The sequence below is a fragment of the Heteronotia binoei genome, chromosome 12, assembly GCF_032191835.1.
Source record: "Heteronotia binoei isolate CCM8104 ecotype False Entrance Well chromosome 12, APGP_CSIRO_Hbin_v1, whole genome shotgun sequence".
Classification (NCBI taxonomy): Eukaryota; Metazoa; Chordata; class Lepidosauria; order Squamata; family Gekkonidae; genus Heteronotia; species Heteronotia binoei.
In genome coordinates, this window is record NC_083234.1 from 78,147,976 (window position 1) to 78,168,922 (window position 20,947).

Sequence of the window (20,947 nt, forward strand, 5' to 3'; positions counted from 1 at the left end):
CTGCTGCCTCATGTAATAAGGCCTAATTACTCAAAACGCCCTTGGGAGATTAGTGGCACATTCGGCTTTGCTGGCAAATGCCTGCAGCTGATGATCCCTTTCGGAGGGGTGCAGAGATGGACCGACTTCGCAGACTGTCAAAGGCCCCGCAAAGTCCCAGCCGCACTCAGGATTCTGAAGCCAGCTTTTCAGTGGTGATCAGAGCAAGACGCACCCCCCCCCCCGAAACTTCCCATTTCCTTACAGTTATCGTTAGTTGTTAGCATAATAAAATGCAGCTGTGTGGATGGGATGGTCAAAACGTCTGATTATGAAGTTCCCAGCAGATTTTTCAGCCACAGCCAGGAGCTGCCAGGAACCCGACTGCCAGCCCTTGCCTTGAACACAGAATCATAGTTGGAGGGCACCTCCAGGGTCATCTAGTCCAACCCCCTGCACAATGCAGGAAACTCACAAATACCTCCCCCTAAATTCACAGGATCCACAGTGCTCTCGGGTGGCCATCTAGCCTCTGACTGATTTCGCACTCACCCTATGCCACTCTGACGTTCCTCTTTTCTGCGCGGCATCCTCCCGATTTCCCACTATCTGCCCCGGGGCTTCAGCCTGCATTGCCGTTTTTGCACGGCAAAGAGAAACTGGTTTTTAGCGGTTTCTCTTTGCCATGCAAACACAGTGATGCAGGCTGAAGCCCCGGGGCAGATAGTGGGAAATCAGGAGGATGCCGCGCTGAAAAGAGGAATGTCAGAGTGGCATAGGGTGAGTGCAAAATCGGTCTCTGTTTAAGAAGAAGATGATGATATTGGATTTCTATCCCGCCCTCCACTCTGAAGAGTCTCAGAGAGGTTCACAATCTCCTTGGCCTTCCTCCCCCACAACAGACACCCTGTGAGGTAGATGAAGATATTGGATTTATATCCCGCCCTCCACTCCGAAGAGTCTCAGAGCGGCTCACAATCTCCTTTACCTTCCTCCTCCACAACAGACACCCTGTGAGGTGGGTGGGGCTGGAGAGGGCTCTCACAGCAGCTGCCCTTTCAAGGACAACCTCTGCCAGAGCTATGACTGACCCAAGGCCATGCTAGCAGGTGCAAGTGGAGGAGTGGGGAATCAAACCCTGTTCTCCCAGATAAGAGAGCTATGGCCAACCCAAGGCCATTCCAGCAGGTGCAAGTGGAGGAGTGGGGAATCAAACCCGGTTCTCCCAGATAAGAGTCCATGCACTTAACCACTACACCAAACTGGTTCTCCAGTTTAAAAACCTCCAAGGACGGAGAGCCCACCACCTCCCAAGGAAGCCTGTTCCATTGAGGAACTGCTCTAACGGTCAGGATGTTCTTCCTAATGTTGAGCCGGAAACTCTTTTGATTTAATTTCAACTTGTTGGTTTTGGTCCTACCTACCCACAGAAAACAATCCTGTACCACCCTCTATATGGCAGCCCTTCAAGTACTCGAAGATGGGGATCATACCTTTTTGTTTGTTGGCTGCTGGGTGCAGGATCAATCTGCACCCAGGAGGCAGATGAAGCAGAGATCAGCAGACTGTCTAAATCATGCCGGAAACTGAAGGCTTGTGGTATTCTGTGATTTCTGTCTTTATGCTCAGTGGCACCTGCAAACTTTAATTCTGGCTCTAAGCTTTTGTGGGCCTGCACACGGAAGCTGATGCCCAGGATGAAACTTCGTTGGCCTCAAAGGTGCCCCTGAACTCAGACTTTGTTCTATTGCTTCAGACCAACACGGCTGCCCACCTGGATCTATGAAGGGTGCCAGCACATGAAAGCTTAGACTGAGAATTAAACTTGGTTGGTCTCAAAGGGGCCACCAAACTCAAACTTCATTCTATTGCTTCAGCCCAACACGGCTGCCCACTTGGGTCTATCTTTATGCTCGGTGCTGCAATCCTGACCCGAACCTCAAAGCTGTCTTGTCGATGGCCACTCAGGTTGGCCCGCTGCATGTTTAGGTTTTTGACCCACAATATAACAAGTTTTCTGCAGCACCCCCTAATATAAGCAGCCACCCTACATACCAAAGTGTTTGAGAACTTGGGTGTACTTCTGGAGCACGAAAGTGGTATTTGTGGGTACCACGCAAGGGTCATGCATACATGCTCCAGGTCAGAAAACTAATTAATATTGGTTGGGATGGCTGCCAGCTGGTGATTTTTAAAAGGCCAGCTTCCTGGATAGAACCAGGGTGGAGAAACTACTGGGTTATAAGTAATGCTTGACTGCAGATTCTGGGACCGATTTCCCACTACCCTTACCTCGCTCTCACTCTCCTCTTCTCGGATTTCACACTATTTGCCCCAGGGCTGCAACTAGCTTTGCCTTTTCCATGTGGCAAAAGCAGTTTCTGGATCTTGTTTGCTGTGCAAAAGAGGCAGAGCCAGTTGCAGCCTTGGGGCAGCTGAAATCCGACAGAAGCCCCACGGAGAAGAGGAGAGCGAGAGCGAGGTCAGGCTAGCGGGGAAATTGGTCTGGATGTTTTCTATCTTCCCAGAGTTCAGACTTGACTTTCTGATGGTTTTCCTAGTCAGACCAGAGGAATAATGGCCTTTGCTCTCCCCCGTCTGGATTATGCTTGCGTGTCTCATCCTCCTTTCCTTCCCCATGATCAAAGAACGAATTAACAAATGGTTGTAAATATAGTTGAGATCCATATGGAGGGGAGATAATGGCCAATTGGAAATGTTATTGGCTGAAGCCAAATTCTAGGAATCCAAAAGCCACCTTGAACTTGGAGGAAAGGTGGGAAGTAAACGTTTTAGTAATTTTTTTTTTACAATGCTGGGCTTGTGCCACTATGAGCACGCTTACTTCTATTTCTGCCCAACCTGTGCATATTTCAGGGGGTGCAATGAGTTTTGACCTTGGTGGAAGATGCTTGTGATATGTTCAAGCATTCAGACAATCAGCTTCACTGCCTCTTCCCACCTATGTGAGGGCTGTGCCACTCTGGATCCATCCAGACACATCAGAAGTTGTGAGAGGCTGAAATATTAATGCACAGTTCTTAATATAGGACTGGAAGCTGATGGCCACCTCATAAGTACCTGACAGACAGGTGGAAAGAGATCAGATGGGGGAGACATTTGCTGTGGTTTCAGTCAGTTTGAAAGGAATGGGGCTGCCACAGTCTACTAGAGGGAGGGAGGGAGGAATTGAAATGTCGCAGCTGCTCTCTCAGAACCATTTCCTAGCCTGTTAGTGATCTCTGGTACATCGAACAGAAGCACAGAACTGGTTCTCTTCGGACTTACAAAGCTGGTTGCCCGGAGGCGATGAATAGTTGCCACAAGTGAGCAGCTGTCGGGAAGCCCTGCGGAGGGCACGGAACCTTTTTCTTTGGTAAACACAAATCTCCCGTTTACCCTTCCCTGCCTTTCAAGCTGGAGGTGAATTACGCATTTTTGGCCAGGAACTGAAGCGTTTCAATTGTCATTGAAACAAGACCAGCATCCACTGCCTGTGAGTTGTGGCACAAAATATACAAGGCAAAAGTGAGGCAGGCAATACAAATGGCTGCGTCTCAGGGGAAATTCCTTCTTCCTCAGGCTCCTCAGGTAAGGGCACTATATCCTGTTAGTTAACCCCCTTCTCAATTCCTGTCAGGTCTAAACAAAAAGAAAATTACTGCTTTGATTTTTGGGGAATAAGCTTGAAGGAGGCCTGGTTGTTTTCCCTCTGAGGCTGCTGACTGAACAGGTGGACGATGGTGCTGACAGAATAGATTTGACACTGAGGGCCAACCAGCAAGGTCTCTTAACATACGTAGCAGCGTGGAAGAAGTCAGAAGGTTCTGAGTATATAAAGAAGCCCTGGCTTGCCTCAGATGTCCATCCTGGGGCTGTGAGTGGTGGCCTAATGTTGGCCCAGAAAAGAATCAAGGCCGACCGTGTTGATGGCCAATGAACGCTCATTTCAAAGTTCCAAGGCCATTCCATTTTGAGCTGGTTGCCAATGCTCAAAGAAGTGCCATTTGAAAATCCTTTAATGATGTGTGACACAGAGGGCGTTTTCGCACTCACCTTCAGCCGGCGCGACCCCCCTCTTCACCGCGCAGGATCTGCGCGGATTTCGCACTAAATGCCGCGGAGCAGCCTTTTGCGCCGGAAACTCCCGGCGCAAAAGCCGCTCAAACGTAAACCTCCAAAAAGCAGTTTCCAGCGCAAAAGGCTTTTGCGACGGGAGTTTCCAGCGCAAAAGGCTGCTCCGCGGCATTTAGTGCGAAATCCGCGCAGATCCTGCGCGGTGAAGAGGGGGGTCGTGTCGGCTGGAGGTGAGTGCGAAAACGACCTAAGTGTGCTTTGTGTGCCTTACTTGGTGGAGTATGTTAATTAAAAAAAAAAACAACCACAGGTCTCTGCCTCAAGGAGTGCACAGTCCAATTTGATTTATATGGGACTCTCATAGGGCAGAAGAACTTACCCATGAGGCTTTGTACTCAGACAGTGTCTTGTGTAAACTGGTATTCTGCATAGCTGCTTTGCACGGGTAGCAGCCCAATTCAAACTCGATCCCGGCCATAAAAATACTTTAAGTGAAATAAATAAATAAAATGAGCGCAAAGTCCCATGGGTGAAGTTCTGGCAGTGTTGGAAATGCTGAAGGGAGAGATGGAAAGGAAGACGCAAAGGTAATAAACCAGTGGATTTGAGCAAGAACTGCTATGTATGTTTTGGTATCAGTTCCATCAGGGTGAGGACTGAACTATTAAGCCAGGGGTCTGAAGGGAGATGGAATGGGGTGGCACCACATGGGGCTTCCTTTGCGGGGGGAGGGGAGAGGAAGGGTAATCCAAACACAGCTGGCCCCAAAGGGAGAAGAGGGCAGGTCATTTTAAAAGAGCAGGAGGCCTTTTTTTGCAGGGAGGGGGAGCTGAGGGTGGAAGAGTGCTGAGGGTCAAAGCAGAGGAGGGACTGGGAGGTGCAGAACTTTTCACACTCAGCCGCAGCCACATTGGGGGAGGGGGGGTTCTGATTCATAGGGTTTAACCCTTTCATCCCTGCACAGTTCTACATGCTGGGACTGAAACCCCAGTGCCTGGCTATAAAGAGATGGTTTGTCTTTCAAAGACTAACAAAGATCCATAATCTTCCACACCCCTAGATGACGTTCTGAGCCAGGAAATGCCTGACCTGAATCTAACCTATGAACTCCCTCAGTGGCCAATGGGAAGCCCCCCCCCCGCTTCTGCCCCCTTCAATCATATTACCAGGACAAACATGTCACCTGACAAGCATTACAGCTGGGGAAAGCATATTGAAAGAAAATGTACTTTGGACACTTGAAAAAACAGCATTAATAATAAAGGCAGAAAGAGCCAGGTGGGTTTTCTAACACTGCATTGCATTCTAACACTGTACCACTTCGCATGCTTAACCACTGCCCACCAGCTATATGTAGCTCTGCTCACTGAACCCCATTCCATTGTCTGATCAAGCAGGCATGCAGGTGAAAGCTTACATTCTGAATGAAACTTTGACCGATTTCGCACTCACCCTACGCCGCTCTGACATTCCTCCTTTCAGCACAGCGTCCTTCCAGTTTCCCACTATGTGCCCCAGAGCTTCAGCTTGCATTGGCATTTTTGCACAGCAAAGAGAAACTGCTAAAAAACACTTACTCTTTGCCGCGCAAATATGCCGATCTTTGCTGCAGCCCCAGGGCAGATAGTGGGAAATCGGAAGGATGCCTTGCTGAAAGGAGGAATGTCAGAGCGGCATAGGGTGAGTGTGAAATCGGTCTTTGTCGGTCTTAAAGGTGCTGCCAGACTTCTTACTTTGTAATAAAGGCAGAAGATCAGGGTGGGAAAAGCTCCCAGCAGGACTCCTTGGATGCAGAAGGAGGAGGAACCCCAGCACAGAGAGGCACCGATGGCCTGAATGATGAGAGAAGGGAGTGGTTTTGACAGGGGATGTTTGGTGAGATGTGCGGCCAGCGCAAGCGAGAAAGAAGGCTGGGGTAACAAGGGAGAGGAGGCGCTGAAGGATGGAGGAGAAGAGACAGGCTTTGGCAGTGAAGCATGGGCAGTTAGAGTCTCCACGGCTGGATGAATAGGAAGCAGCGGTCTGTAACTTGAACTTCTCTTTGAAGAACCGTCTCTACCCTCCTCTTCTGCGCCCCCTCTGTAACTTGCACGGGTCTGTGTCAAAGCACAGACTCTAAACCCTGTCAAATGTTTCAAGGCCCTCTGGCGTATTCTTGCAGCACATGACTTCTGGATGGCGTTTCAACTTTCAAGGGCTGGATTCAGTCCTTGAGAGGTTCCCAGGAGCTGACAGGTGCTTCTGACGGACCTGCGGAGGCATTTGCTGCCAGCGTGTTGCTTTGATGCTAAGCTGTTTCCTTTTCAAAGAGGAGAGGGCCCTGCTAAGTCCCTGGCTTCAAATAGTCACTCAAATGTCTCTGTCATTATCATCTGCTGCCCTCAAGGCAGCCATCCCTCAGGTGTCTGTTGAGGAGGGTCTGAGGCAGAGAGGCCATGGAGGAGGAGAGCTTTCCCCCATCCTGCCTCTCAGTTCCTCATCCTGACCATAGCTGAAGAAAAGATGTCACTAATTTTCCTCTTATGACAGACGCACAGGGCTGCCATCCTTTCTCCAAATGACATTTGCTTTCTCCCAGGGCTTTTTTGGGGTAGAAAAAGCCCAGCAGGAACTCATTTGCATATTAGGCCACACCCCCTGACATCACTGGAAGCGACACCACCCGTTCAGCAGGTTACTTGCTGCATATTGACACAGAATAGTACAGTGCCATCAGCTGCATGTCATGGATGTGTGTTCTCACAGCTTGTTTCATCCCCCCCCTCCCCCGAACATGACCGGAGGGAGAGCCACGTGTGGGGCTCTCATTCTCTTCACAAGCCTGTTGGAAGATGGCGGCAGAGAGGGGAGGGTGCATGGCTGCCTAGCGCCTTCCTTCTGCCAGAGACCTTTTTTCGAGTCGGAGCCTTGGCCAAGCCGGCTGGAACTGCATTCCTGTGCGTTTCTGCTAAAAAAAAAAGCCCTGCTTTCTCTGCCTGCACTGGGAGCCACTATTGCAAGAGGGAAGGGAAAGACAAGGATGACCTGGATATCCTACTTTTCTACTTAATTCCTGAATCCATTTAGTTCTAATTTTTTAGAAAATGTAGGCAATGTATGAGAGAAGAGGTAGAAACCAAAAAGCGTGTTTCTGTTCAGGCCACAGCAGAAAGGGCTAGGACGGATCATAAGAGAGCTCGAACAGCCTCTTTGAGACTTGATGAAATGAGAAAACCCTGTAGTATTCCTTGGCTGTTGCTCAGGGCTGCATTTTAAAGGGAAGAAGAACAAAATGTTGAAGTATCTGCTGTCTCAAGGTGGAGAATCTAAGCTGCCTTCATGCTCTCTCTGGAGAACAGTTGTAAGTCCAGGAGATCTCCAGAACCCCCTGTGAGGCTGGCAGCCCCAGCAAAGGCAGAAGGAGGTAGGTGGGTAGAAATTCTGCACATGGCCTTTCTCTCCGCCATCCAAACATACAAGAAGCCCTTTCATGGAAGCTCATTTCTTGACTCACATCATCCTCAGCAAAGCAAAAACACCTCAAATGGGGAAAGAGAATCCCACTGTACAGGTGCAACCGTGACTGAAGTTCTCTTCCCAAACACACTGAAATATGCATCGTAGCCCTGCAGCTAGCTATTTTTCAGTGGTGTGCTGTCTCTCAGCTGGTTACCCAAACACTATCTGTAAAGGATCCCTCCTCTCAACCATGAATCTGTGTGTGTCTAGAGGGGAAGGAGATCACACAGTTGAGGGGAGTAGCAAAAGCTGCAGAATTTGGTGTGTTGCAGATTTCCTGATGATATCCAAACTATCTCTCTTTGTCTGCCCAGCACAGCTTGGCGGTCTGGGTGTCATCTCCCTGAAGCAATACATTTTTAAAATCATATGTCAGCTGTCAATGCATGACGGGGGGGGGGGGGTCGTCTCAATGGCTTCCGCTGGTTTGAGAACCCAGCCCAATTTTGAACTCAGAGGGGACTCTATAGGATGCCTCTTCGCCAGAGTGTCTCTGGCTGCAAGTGACGAAAGACAGATGGGTCCCAAGAGACACTCTCTGCTTTTCCTCTTAACTAACAAGCCGCAATTGAGTCCCCAAACAATTTGCTCTGGCAGGCCTCTTGCTCTTGACCGTGTCTGTAATAGATGTGAGCAAGATTGGCTCGAGCAGAGCAAGGAGCAGACATTACTCATATCCCCCCCCCTCCCATCACGAAAGGGTCCTCAGCAAATTGTACATGATGTTTTGTCAGACATCTAGATTGGAGAAGCCATCGGGAGCCGGGCCTCCTGACCTGGCCTTTCTGCCATCGCTGTAGATGCCTTTCACATCAAAGGTAGACACCTGCCAAGCTGTCAGCAGTGCTCTGCCACTTCGTTGCCCATTTCCAGGAGAGGGATGCTTCCAGCTGTCTCCATCTGCCCAACTGACCAGCCGTGCTCTCTCTCCTTCCCCACCTCTGAACAAAATGCTACCAAGCTCCCATCCTTCTCTTTTATTCCTCCCTTGCTATTATCTTTCCTTCTGTACTAATTTGTTTTCTCTGTATCAGATGGGGGCTGCAGCAGAAGAGCAAGATTTGATTTCTCTAACAAGTTAAAGACCAACAAGGTTTCCAGGGTGTTAGCTTTCGAGTGTTAAAGGTAACCTCTGAATCTTGAAAGCTTGCACTCTGGAAATCTGGTTAGTCATTACGCTGCGCCTGGATTCAGATCTTGCTTTTCATTTTATCTGTCACCTTTCCTACTGATCTGCCAGCTTGATTTTTGTACCTGGAAAAGTTTTAGAATAAATCATCCACCAGTCAGTTCTAGAGTATTTAGAAAAATGGCTGTTATTACTAAGAGTTGGGTTTCTCAAGAACAAGTCTTGAACAAGTTTCTCAAGAACAAATCATGTCAGACTAACCTGATCTCCTTTTTTGAGAAAGTTACTCCCTTGCTGGATCAGGGAAATGCTGTAGACATTGTTTATCTTGATTTTAGTAAGGCTTTTGATAAGGTTCCACATCATATTCTTGTTGACAAGTTGGTAAAATGTGGTTTGGATCCTATTATTGGTACGTGGATCTGTAACTGGTTGACAGATCACACCCAAAGAGTGCTTGTGAATGGTTCCTCATCCTCTTAGAGAGGAATGAAAAGTGGAGTGTCTCAGGAATCTGTACTGGGACCTGTTTTATTCAGAATCTTTATAAATGATTTGGATGAAGGAACAGAGAACATAAGGACATAAGAACATAAGAGAAGCCATGTTGGATCAGGCCAATGGCCCATCCAGTCCAACACTCTGTGTCACACAGTGGCCAATATATGTGTGTGGGTATACACACACACACACAAATACACACACACACACACACATACTGTGGCTAATAGCCACTGATGGACCTTTGCATATTTTTATCCAATCCCCTCTTAAAGCTGGCTATGCTTGTAGCTGTCACCAGCTCCTGTGGCAGTGAATTCCACATATTAATCACCCTTTGGGTGAAAAAGTACTTTTATCCGTTTTAACCTGACTGCTCAGCAATTTCATTGAATGCCCACGAGTTCTTGTATTGTGAGAAAGGGAGAAAAGGACTTCTTTCTCTACTTTCTCCATCCCATGCATAATCTTGTAAACCTCTATCATGTTACCCCGCAGTCGACGTTTCTCCAAGCTAAAGAGCACCAAGCGTTTTAACCTTTCTTCATAGGGAAAGTGTTCCAAACCTTTAATCATTCTAGTTGCCCTTTTATGCACTTTTTCCAATGCTATAATATCCTTTTTGAGGTGCAGTGACCAGAATTGTACACAGTATTCCAAATGAGACCGCACCATCGATTTATACAGGGGCATTATGATGGTGATTTGTTTTCAGTTCCCTTCTTATAATTCCCAGCATGGTGTTGGCCTTTTTTATTGCAATCGCACACTGTCTTGACATTTTCAGTGAGTTATCTATCATGACCCCAAGATCCCTCTCTTGGTCAGTTTCTACCAGTTCACACCCCATCAACTTGTATTTGTAGCTGGGATTCTTGGCCCCAATGTGCATTACTTTGCACTTGGCCACATTGACCTCATCTGCCACGTTGTCGCCCACTCACCCAGCCTCAACAGATCCCTTTGGAGTTCCTCACAATCCTCTCTGGTTCTCACCACCCTGAACAATTTAGTGTCATCTGCAAACTTGGCCACTTCACTGCTTACTCCCAACTCCAGATCATTAATGAACAAGTTAAAGAGAATGGGACCCAGTACCGAGCCCTGTGGCACCCCACTGCTTTCTGTCCTCCATTGTGAAGACTGCCCATTTATACTCACTCTCTGCTTCCTAAGAGAGAATGCTTATTAAATTTGCAGATGATACTAAATACGGTAGAAGACAGAGACAGGATACAGGATGATCTTGTCAGACTGGAAAACTGGGCTAAACCAAAATGAATTTCAACAGGGAAAAATGTAAAGTTTTGCATTTAGGTAACTCGTATATATAATTATGCTTGTCTTGGCAGTAGTATGTGTGAAAAGGATCTAGGGGTCATAGTAAACCATACACTGAACATAAGTCAGAAATGTGATGCAGTAGCTAAAAAGGCAAATTTGATTTTGGGCTGTATAGACAGAAGTATAGTATCCGGATCACATGAGCTCTGCTCTGGTTAGACCTCACCTGGAGTACTGTGTTCAGTTTTGGGCACCACAATTTAAGAAGGATATAGACAAGCTGGAATGGGTCCAGAGGAGGGCAACAAAGATGGTGAGGGGTCTGGAGACCAAGTCCTACAAGGAAAGATTGAAGAAGCTGGGTATGTTTATCCTGGACAGGAGACAACTAAGAGGTGATATGATCACCATCTTCAAGTACTTCATATTGGCTGTCATATTGAGGATGGTGCAGATGTTTTCTGTTGCTCCCGAAGGTCCAAACAGAACCAAAAGGTTGAAATTGAATCAAACGATTTTTTTGGCTAAACATTAGGAAGAACTCCCTATAAAGTTAGAGCAGTTCCTCAGTGGAACAGGCTTCCTCAAGAAATAGGAGGTTTTTGACTAGATGGCCATCCAACAGCAATGCTGATCCTGTGAGCTTAGGTACCTCATGAGAAGGAGGGCAGGAAGGGCTGCATCAGTGCTTCGTTATCATGGCCCTTTCTTACACACCCAGAGAAATGCTCATTGCCACTTTGGAGTCAGGAAGTAATTTCTTTCCAGGCCAGGGCTCCTGGTGTTTTGTGTTTTGGTTGTGGTTGTTGTTTTTGCTATCTTCTGGGCATGGGGCAGGAGTCACTGGATGTAGCGGGGAGGTATTTGTGAATTCCCTGCATTGTTTAGGGGGTTGCACTAGGTGACCCTAGAGGTCCTGCAATTCTATCAATCTATGACTCCATACAATAGAAAAGAGCAAATGTCTGGGAGCTCCTGAAAGACTGACAACATTTGTGGCAGGGCAGGAGCTTTCATGAGTCATAGCTCGCTTCTTCAGATACAGTTAGAATGTGAGTTCATCTATCCTTATATCTTGGAGAGTGGAGTAGGCTTCCCAATCCCCAGGTCCCAGAGGGGGATCCCCCGGTTTTACACACTTCCCCCCTCCCCCAGCCAGCTGGCCGGCTGGGGAAGCCCTGCCCCCACAACCATAATGCACCTCCATGAACGATTCCCATAGGGAATGATGGGGAATTGATCTGCAGGTATCGGGGGCTCTGGGGGGGGCTGTTTTTTGAGATAGAGGCACCAAATTTTCAGTATAGCATCTAGTGCCTCTCCCCAAAATACCTTCCAAGTTTAAAAAAGATTGGACCAGGGGGTCCAATTCTATGAACCCCAAAAGAAGGTGTTCCTATCCTTCATTATTTCCTATGGAAGGAAGGCATTTTAAAAGATGTGCAGTCTCTTTAAATGTGATGGCCAGAACTCCCTTGAAGGTCAATTATGCTTGTCACATCCTTGCTTTTGGCTCTGCCCCAAAGTCTCCTGGCTCCACCCCCAAAGTCTCCTGGCTCCACCCCCAAAGTCCCCAGATATTTCTTGAATTGGACTTGGCAACCCTAGAGTGGAGTGATATCAGATGCCAAATGGCAACAGCAGGTGAATGACAACAATAGGCCTGATTGGATTAGGTGTGATATGCAAAGAGGAAGGTAGATGTGGAGAAATCAGCACTGTTGACGAGACAGGAAACCTAGGTCTCGATTGAGTCCAGCAGGATGCCCTGTCTTGAGCTTCATTATCAGATGCAATTGATAATGTTACAATGTTCACGGTAACATTGGAAAGAGCTAAAGTAAAATGAAACCTAAAATACAAATGTTGATAAAGCACTTTCTAATTATTCAAAGTGCTTTGCCTACAATACAACATTAGCCCTCCGAACGACCCTATAAGGTATTATTTGGCACAAATTACAGTTGAAAGGCAGAGAGAGAGAGGATTGACTGACATCTTCTAATGCATTTTTGACAGCGGTGAGATGTGAACTGGAGGTATCTCCTGTCTCATTGTCCAGTCAAGCACCTGCCCACACACCAGCTCCCCAGACCAGAAAGCTACCAAATACAGAAGTAATATTTATGAATCAGGGATATGTGTTATTCTTCTAAAACAAGTTTCTCATGGTTAAGACGGCCATTTGTGTCCCACCTGTTTCCTTTGGCAAATACCCTGTTTGTCTGTTGCCTTCTTTTTTGCAATTGCTGCAAAAACAAGTGTAGATTTTAACATAAATGTCCTATTAAACAATTTACTGGAATAGTTTCTGTTAATTTTCTATCAAACAGGGACAGCTGGCATTTCATCTTGAGAATGAGAAACCACAAAAAAAGAAACTTAAGCTTCCAAATCAAGGCAGAGCTTGTCACAAAATTCAATGTCCTTGTTACTGAAAGCTATAAGAAACAGAAAGGCAAATCCCATCAGATTGGAATCAAAAGATTTATTTATTTATTATTTATTGCTTTAAATTTCTATCCTGCCCTCTCTGCAAGCGGACTCAGGGCAGCTAACAACATTCAAAAATCTTCATCATCTGTTGAAATACAGCAAGCTATGGGGAGTAGAGAGTCTCCTATGGTGGGCAGCTGTTCCCCATAGAGGGGAGTATTGTGAAGGTCTTGTCCCATGCACTACACCAGGGGTCCTCAAACTTTTCAAATAGGGGGCCAGTTCACTGTCCCTCAGACTGTTGGAGGGCCGGACTGCCGTTACTGTACAAGGCCGCGGGCCGTCAGTTCTCCATCTTCTGCATCTCTCTCCCTTCCCCACACCACACACCCCGGCCTGGGAACTCACCTCACCTCGGTATCACCTCACACTCTGTCTCCGCCGCCTCAGCCCAGTGCCGGAAGTGTGCGTTGCTAACGTGAGTTTAGGTCGAACATCACTTCCGGTCTGATTTTGCCATAACCCGGAGGGCCGCATAAACATCCTCAGCGGGCCGCATCTGGCCCGCGGGCTGTAGTTTGGGGACCCCTGCACTACACCAAGGATCTCCCATATGGTGCCCACGGGTGCCAACACATCTGCCAACACATTTTCTGGTGCTTTTAGAAAGTGGGTGAGGCCAGGTGGGACTTTTGTCCAGGAGGACTTCTGATTGCTGTGCAAATGAAAAGGCACCCTCTTAAACAGAGTTTCTGCCTGAAACATTAAGGACTTTACTCCCTTGGGTGGCAGCCATTTTGTGGCTGGCTCAACACCTGTTATGGCAGCTATTTTGTGTTTGTGCCTACCAGCCTGTGTCAGAATTCCAAAGGTGCTCGCAGGCTCAAAAAGGTTGAAGATGCCTGTAAAAGGTAAAGGTAGACCCCTGCACAAGCACCGAGTCGTTACCGACGCATGGGGTGACGTCACATCATGACATTTTCTGGGCAGACTTTTTATGGGGTGCTTGGCCACTGCCTTCACCAGAAGATCCCTGTGCCACTCAAGACATAAACAAAGCAAGACCAACTAAAGAAATAGCTGGGGACATTGGGGTGGAGCCAGGAGACTTTGGGGGTGGAGCCAGGAGCAAGGGTGTGGCAAGCACAATTGAACTCCAAAGGGAGTTCTGACCATCACATTTAAAGGGACCACGCTCCTTTTAAATGCTTTCCCTCCATTTGGAATAATGGATAGGGGCACCTTCTTTTGGGGCTCATAGAACTGGACCTCCTGGTCCAATCTTTTTGAAACTTGGGGGGTATTTTGAGGAGAGGCTCTGGATGCTATGCTGAAATTTTGGTGCATCTGTCTAAAAAAACAGCCCCCCAGAGCCCCAGATACCCACAGATCAAATTTTCCATTATTTCCTATGGGAATCGGTCTCCATAGCGAATAATGGAGTGCCCAACAGATGTCCCCCCCTACTTTCTGATGTTCTGAAGTGCGAGGAGAGCCTCCAAAACAGGGGATCCCCTGCCCCCACCCGGGGATTGACGGAAAAAATACTCTCCGTGTTACAAAACAAAATATAATTACAATACTTTCCATCTACAACATTGTGTGACAAATACCATCCGAAGCACACAATTTCACTACTGTCCATAAGGTGATATCAGGTTCTTTCCAAACAATACAGTCCGACGATGCAAAACCGGTCCATTCTCGTTTCAGATTCTTATGATCCTTCCTCTGGGACCGTCTTATTGATTTCGAATGCAGTAGTCTGATGGGGCCTTATTTCTTTACTAATTACTATACACTGTTTTCCAGGCTTTCTCTAATTTTTCATGACTAGAACGCTACTGTCCTTTCTCCACCTCTCAGCATTTCATTGCGTTCCCACCTGGGGCAGCCCTGTCCTCAGATCAGAGTAGACGCAAGAATGTCAGGCTGAAGATGCAGCGCAAAGTCTATCAAGACCTAAAACAGTGAAAGTCCACGGTCCTTTCCCATTGCTTCCTCCCTGTCCTTTACAACCTAATGATGCTGCCTTTCTTCAAGCTTCTTTTTTGTGGCACCCGTTTGGTAAAGAATTTATTTAGCATCTGCAGATACACCAGAAACAGCACCCACTCAAAATGGTGGGGGAAAGCCCTGCCTGAGGAAACTAACTGGGAGCAGTGCCAGATTAAACCCTGTGGAGGCCCCTAGGCAGTCAAAATCTTGGGGGGGGGGGAATCCTCGCAAATTATCTCAGAGTTGGAGCGGCCCCCCTGCTGCCCATGACCCCCGCTGCAGGCCCCTTCTCCAAAGCTCCTCTGACAAAGCTGCGGGGGAGAGACACAGAGAGGCAAACTTGGTGATGACACCAGCAGCAGCTGCACCAGGCAAGCTGGGCAAAGAGCAGTTCAGTTGCTGGCTGGGAGGGCTGCAAATTAGAGGAAAACCGGGAGGGAAAGCCATCCCACGGTCCCTAAAGGCATGGGGGCCCATAGGCCAGTGCCTACTTGGCCTAATTGTTAATCTGGCCCTGTTTGGGAGGCATCTTTTTGGCCTTTTCCTGCAAGCAAGGAAAAATGTCTTCCTCAGAAGTGATTTTCCTCACCTCCCCAAAGGAGTTCTCCACATTAGCACGTCCACAGGCCTCTCCTCCTTAAACAAGCCTTCCAACTTCATTTGCCTGCCTCTTCTCAAGCTCTGGTTTCTCCCGCAGCTTCTCTGTCTGTCTCCGCATTTGGCATTTCTTCACGCCTGTTTGTTAATTTCCACAGGCAGCTTCTAGGCCCCCAATCCGCTTTTCTATATACATGAGCTGCTACAGTGACCCCAGCTCTCGGAGGGAAGGTCACATCGATGACTCTCCTCCCAGAGGGCAAACTTGTCAGATGTTGCCAATAACTTCATCTTGGCTTTAGAAAATGGCAGGTCACATAACTGATGAAATGGCCCGTTAAGAGCCAGCCACTAATAGACTTTCAACCACTCTATTACATCTGAACTTCAAACATTCTGGGGCACACGCTTAAAAATCGCTTTACGTGAATTAGTTGCTCCTTATAGTGTTTTGTGACCAGCCTGTCATATAGAATCAGAAGTCCTCCCTGCCCCGTCTTCTTGCTTTATGCAATGGGATTCTTGATAAAGAGGCTTTCTAATTGGGTTCTAGGGAATTGGGGTGGGGCAGTCCATGGAAGTCTGCCGGGTTTTCACAATGATGACAGCAACAATGGTAGACAACTTCCTTTATAAGACACTTGCATACGTGTGGTATTAACAGTGCAATCGGCAGCTTTACGGAGCTGTGTTTACATCTCCCAATGTGTCACAGATGAAACGAGAGCTGTGGTTTTAACACAACAATCCTCTTCTCATAGCAGGGGACGCAACTCAGGCCCTCCCCTCACACATCTCTAGTAAACACACTTGCCCACAAACACTGCAGGGCCACACAGTGAATAGCCTGTGCGTGGTGAGAGTTGCTGATGAAAATAGATTATATGACAACTCTATTCTTCCAGTTTGTCTTTGAACTAAGTACACACGCACACACACACACACAGTCTTTCCTGGTTGTTAAAGCAATGCAGAACAGGGTGTTAGACAGGGTAGAGACTAGGCAGCGGGGGAATATTGGTGGGGGGGGGGGGGGACACCAGGGCTGGGACAGATCTGTTAGCATTGTGCTGGTGTGAAAACCAGAAGCAATGTCATTCCATTAGAGTGGGGAGGGACGCTCTAGACCAGGGCTGGCCACACTTGCTTAATGCAAGAGCCACATAGAATAAATGTCAGATGTTTGAGAGCCTCAGGAAATGAACATCAGATGTCTGAGAGCCACAAGGAAAGAAGGAAGGAAAGCAAGTAGATGGGGGGGGGGCGGAGAGGTGGAAAGGAAGCAACTTTAACTTTAAATGTGTTCTCCGAGCCGCCAGCTGGCTTGACTTGGAGAAGCAATTTAAAGAGACAAATGCCTTCTCCAAGCTGGCCAATGGAGTGGTGGGGGTTTCGAGAGTCACACAATATGTGTGAAAGAGTCACAAGTGGCTCCTGAGCCACAGTTTGGCCACCCCTGCTTAAGAACCACAGACTTTTAGGAGAATCCCAAAGCACTGCTCCCTGACTGAAATAATGTCACTTCTGATTTTCATCTGTTCTCCCCCTCCCACCTCATTCATCCCAGCGGATTGCCAGCCAGAACCAGCAGCCCTGGTAAAGACTTCAGCGATGTGTATTTTATTGTATTTATGTCATTCCCAGTCCACCTTCCTCAAGGCAGATTATGTTCAGTGAGCCAGGACAATTTCAAATGATGGGACATTCGGTAACCAAGTTCATTAGGATTTTAGAAGTCTGGAACCACCAGAAAGAACTGAAGCAGAGCAGAAGTTCAGTTTTGGGCACCACATTTTTAAGAAGGATATAGACAAGCTGGAATGAGAAGTCCCTTCCAACTCTATGATTCTATAAGGATTCATGTGACACCTTAACTATGTGCTATGTGGCATCTCAATGTTCATGCGCAAGTGTTTACGTGCATGTCTTCAAGGGATGCATCCATATCCCCACTGAGAGATTGAATTTGGAGACCCTTGGGAGGGAGAATGGTAATACTAGCATGTCTCATGGATCACGTTTTAACAAAGCATTCCTACAGAGACAGAGTGGGGGGGAGGGTGTCCCAGGAAACAAAAATGATCCCTGGTAGATCAAGACGGCTAGAGGACTCTCCTTTCACAAGGAATCATGATGGGAAGTTGCAGAATTGGCAAAGGCACGAAATCAGTTTTATAGCTCAACGTATATAATAATAAAATGGCTGCTCCGTGTGTAGAGGATGAAGTCCTATGAAGAAAGTTTGAAGGATCTGGGGATGTTTAGCCTGGAGAGGAGGTGGCTGAGAGGTGATATGATCACCATCTTCAAGTTCTTGAAGGGCTGCCATATAGAGGATGGTGCAAAATTGTTTTCTGTGGCCCCAGAAGGAAGGACCAGAACCAACGGGTTGAAATTACACTCAAGTAATCAAACTCAAGTAATCAAAGTAAACTCACAGAGATGGTAGGGATCATGATAGACTTGGGGGAACTCCCCAGTTTTGAGGGAAATACTAACTTTGGGGTTTTTTTGTTTGTTTTGGCCACTGTGTGACACAGAGTGATCCAACTGCCTGATCCAACATGGCTTCTCTTATGTTCTTATGTTACCCTGCTCTGGTAAGACCTCACCTGCAATATTGTGTTCAGTTTGGGCACCACATTTTAAGGATATAGACAAGCTGGAACGGGTCCAGAGGACGGCGACAAAGATGGTGAGGGGTCTGGAGACCAAGTCCTATGAGGAAAGGTTGAAGGAGCTGGGCATGGGATCCTTCTCATCTGAAGAAGTGTGCATGCACACGAAAGCTTACTTTCTGAATAAAACTAAGTTGGTCTTAAAAGTGCAATTGACTCCTATTTTGTTCTACTACTTCAGACCAACACGGCTGCCTATTTAGATCTATCTATTTGTAACAGTAACTAAAAACATACCTGATCATGAATACCTATTGGGTTTGGGCTGACCCTAATGCTTCTTGGTCAGAGGAAATGGCTGGGTGGCTTGGTAAGACCTCACCTGGAGTATTGTGTTCAGTTTTGGGCACCACATTTTAAGAAGGATATAGACAAGCTGGAACGGGTCCAGAGGAGGGCGACGAAGATGGTGAGGGGTCTGGAGACCGAGTCCTATGAAGAAAGTTTGAAGGGGCTGGGGATGTTTAGCCTGGAGAGGAGGAGGCTGAGAGGTGATAGGATTACCATCTTCAAGTCCTTGAAGGGCTGCCATATAGAGGATGGTGTAAAATTGATTTCTGTGGCCCTAGAAGGTAGGACCAGAACCAATGGGTTGAAATTAAATCAAAAGAGTTTTTGGTTGAACATTAGGAAGAACTTCCTAACCTTTAGAGCGGTTCCTCAGTGGAACAGGCTTCCTCAGGAGGTGGTGGACTCTCATTCCTTGGAGGTTTTAAATAGAGACTAGATGGCCATCTGACAGCAATGAAAATCCTGTGAATTTAGGGGGAGGTGTTTGTGAGTTTCCTGCATTGTGCAGGGGGTTGGACTAGATGACCCTGGATGTCCCTTCCATCTCTATGTGAGGGGCCAAGCAAGTTGGTCAAGAAGGGGACTATCCATAAGTGCCAGGATTCAGTATGTAATAGGGGTTGCCCAATCTGGGTTGAGAAAACCTGGTGATCTGTGGGGGCTGATCTTTGTCATGAGGAAGGAAATCAGTGACAATTGTTAGAGAACTCTGGGCCACATAAGGAAGTTGCCAACACTATATGCAATAGTGGCATGGAAAAAGGATTATTTCACTGTTTGCTTGGCAATCTCAACAGGCCCAGGGGTTGCCCGGATGCTGGCTGATGCCACCCTCTTCCCATCAGGCTGGTCCAGTACCTTCATGACCCAGCAGGCCCTCCCTGTCCATCCACAAAGAATACCAGATCCCCCTCCCTCTTCTGAGGCACCCTGGGAGCTCTCAGCATCTGTTTCCTGCCACTGCCTTTTGCTTCAACCTTGATGGAAGGTCGCCTGGTTTGGGCCTGCCCGTGGAGCTGGCAACGCCTTTGGGCCTCTTCCTGAAAGAAGCACGTCCAAGAGACTGGGGCAAGCGGGCGAAGAACCCTTACCGTCCACCCTCCGCCGTCTGTCGTCATGTCACAGTAGACCTGGAAGCCTTCGGGGTAGTGAGTAGGGAAGACAGAATAGACGCCATCTTCTTGTTGTCCGCTCGCATAGATGTCAAAGCAGTCCCGGGGCCGGGAGCCTGCAGTGCAGCGGAGAAGGGGGTGGCGGGGAGGGAGAGAAAGAGATGCGGAGCAAGGCTAATTAACCGTCTGAATTACAACCCTCAGTGTTTCAGGCTCTTGTGCTTGGGCTCTCTCGCCTGTGATAATTGACTGCCTTAGCTAAAACACCCTCCACGCTGCTTCCTTCTGCTGAGGCTCTGGGCAAACGCAGTCCTTGCCCGACTCTGGCTCTGAGGGAGGCGGCTGGCAGCAGAGGGGTGCTCCCAGTGGTGCGTGGGGTGCTGCTGCCTGCTGCCTGTGCTGACCCAGGCTCACTTCTCTCTCGAGCAGGGTTCCCAACCTCCAGACGGGGCCTGGAGTTCTCCTGGAAGCAAAACTCTTCTTCTGACGTCAGAGGTCAGTTCTCCTGGAGGGAATGGCAGCTTCCGAGGGCAGGATCTGTGGACATCCCTCCCCCTCCCCACACTCTGCCTTCTGCTGGCACTGCCCCCAAACCTCCAAGAAGCTCCTCAGCTACAGCGGGCAACCCTGCACTTTAACAAAGAACTCTCAGGATTGGGGCTAGTTGCCAGCACAGGATAGGGTCAAACTGAAGGCTTTTTTAAATAAAAAGATTCCCTCACAATCAGATTTCAAAGGTAAATTCAAAGCAATTTGCAGAACATTCCTGTTCAACCTAACCTCCGATGAATAAGGAAGTAACTGGCTCGGATCCACTGTGGCAGGGTTACTCAACTTGCTGCCCGAGGGCACTGTGACACTTGGGTGGGGGAGGAAGGGCTGGCCTCATTCAGATGGAGGGTTTTCCACCAGAGGAAACTGTTGGGCTTTCGTTAGTCAGTGTGCAGTTCCGTTCCCCCTTCAGGATTTCCTTCCCAGGAGGTGGTGGGAAGGGAAGGAGATGTTCCATTTGACTCCTGCTTCTGGAGGCAGACATTTAGGGTTTGCCTCCACCTCCTGTGGCAGCCATTTTGGGATGGACATGATCACGGGTCGTTCTGTAGAAAAATAGGTGGCGGAGCTCATTGGCACAAATTATTAGCATGTGCTGCCCCTCCCCAGCCAAAAGCAACCCGATGCAAGAAAGGAGAGCCCTGGGCGAGTGAGGCCTGCTTGGGCTGGCTAGAGTTCCAGCCAGCCCAAGCAGGCCTCGCTTGCCTGGGTCTCTCCTGGGCCACCCCACCCCCAGTCAAAAGACCAGCAAGCCACCCCAAATCACATAAGAAGTGGAGAAAGGGTGGAGTGGGCTTCTCCAGGGGTGAATGAGG

At 48.1% G+C, this 20,947-nt stretch overlaps 1 protein-coding gene across 1 annotated transcript in view; it reads right to left on the reverse strand.

Annotated features, from left to right (window-relative positions):
• The window catches only part of FIBCD1 (fibrinogen C domain containing 1), a 150,530-nt gene that overhangs the window by 33,782 nt on the left and 95,801 nt on the right, over positions 1-20,947 (reverse strand). The window contains exon 4 of the mRNA XM_060250850.1: positions 19,560-19,696. Coding sequence (XP_060106833.1) covers positions 19,560-19,696 — 137 coding nt within the window. The remainder of the gene's footprint in view (positions 1-19,559; positions 19,697-20,947) is intronic.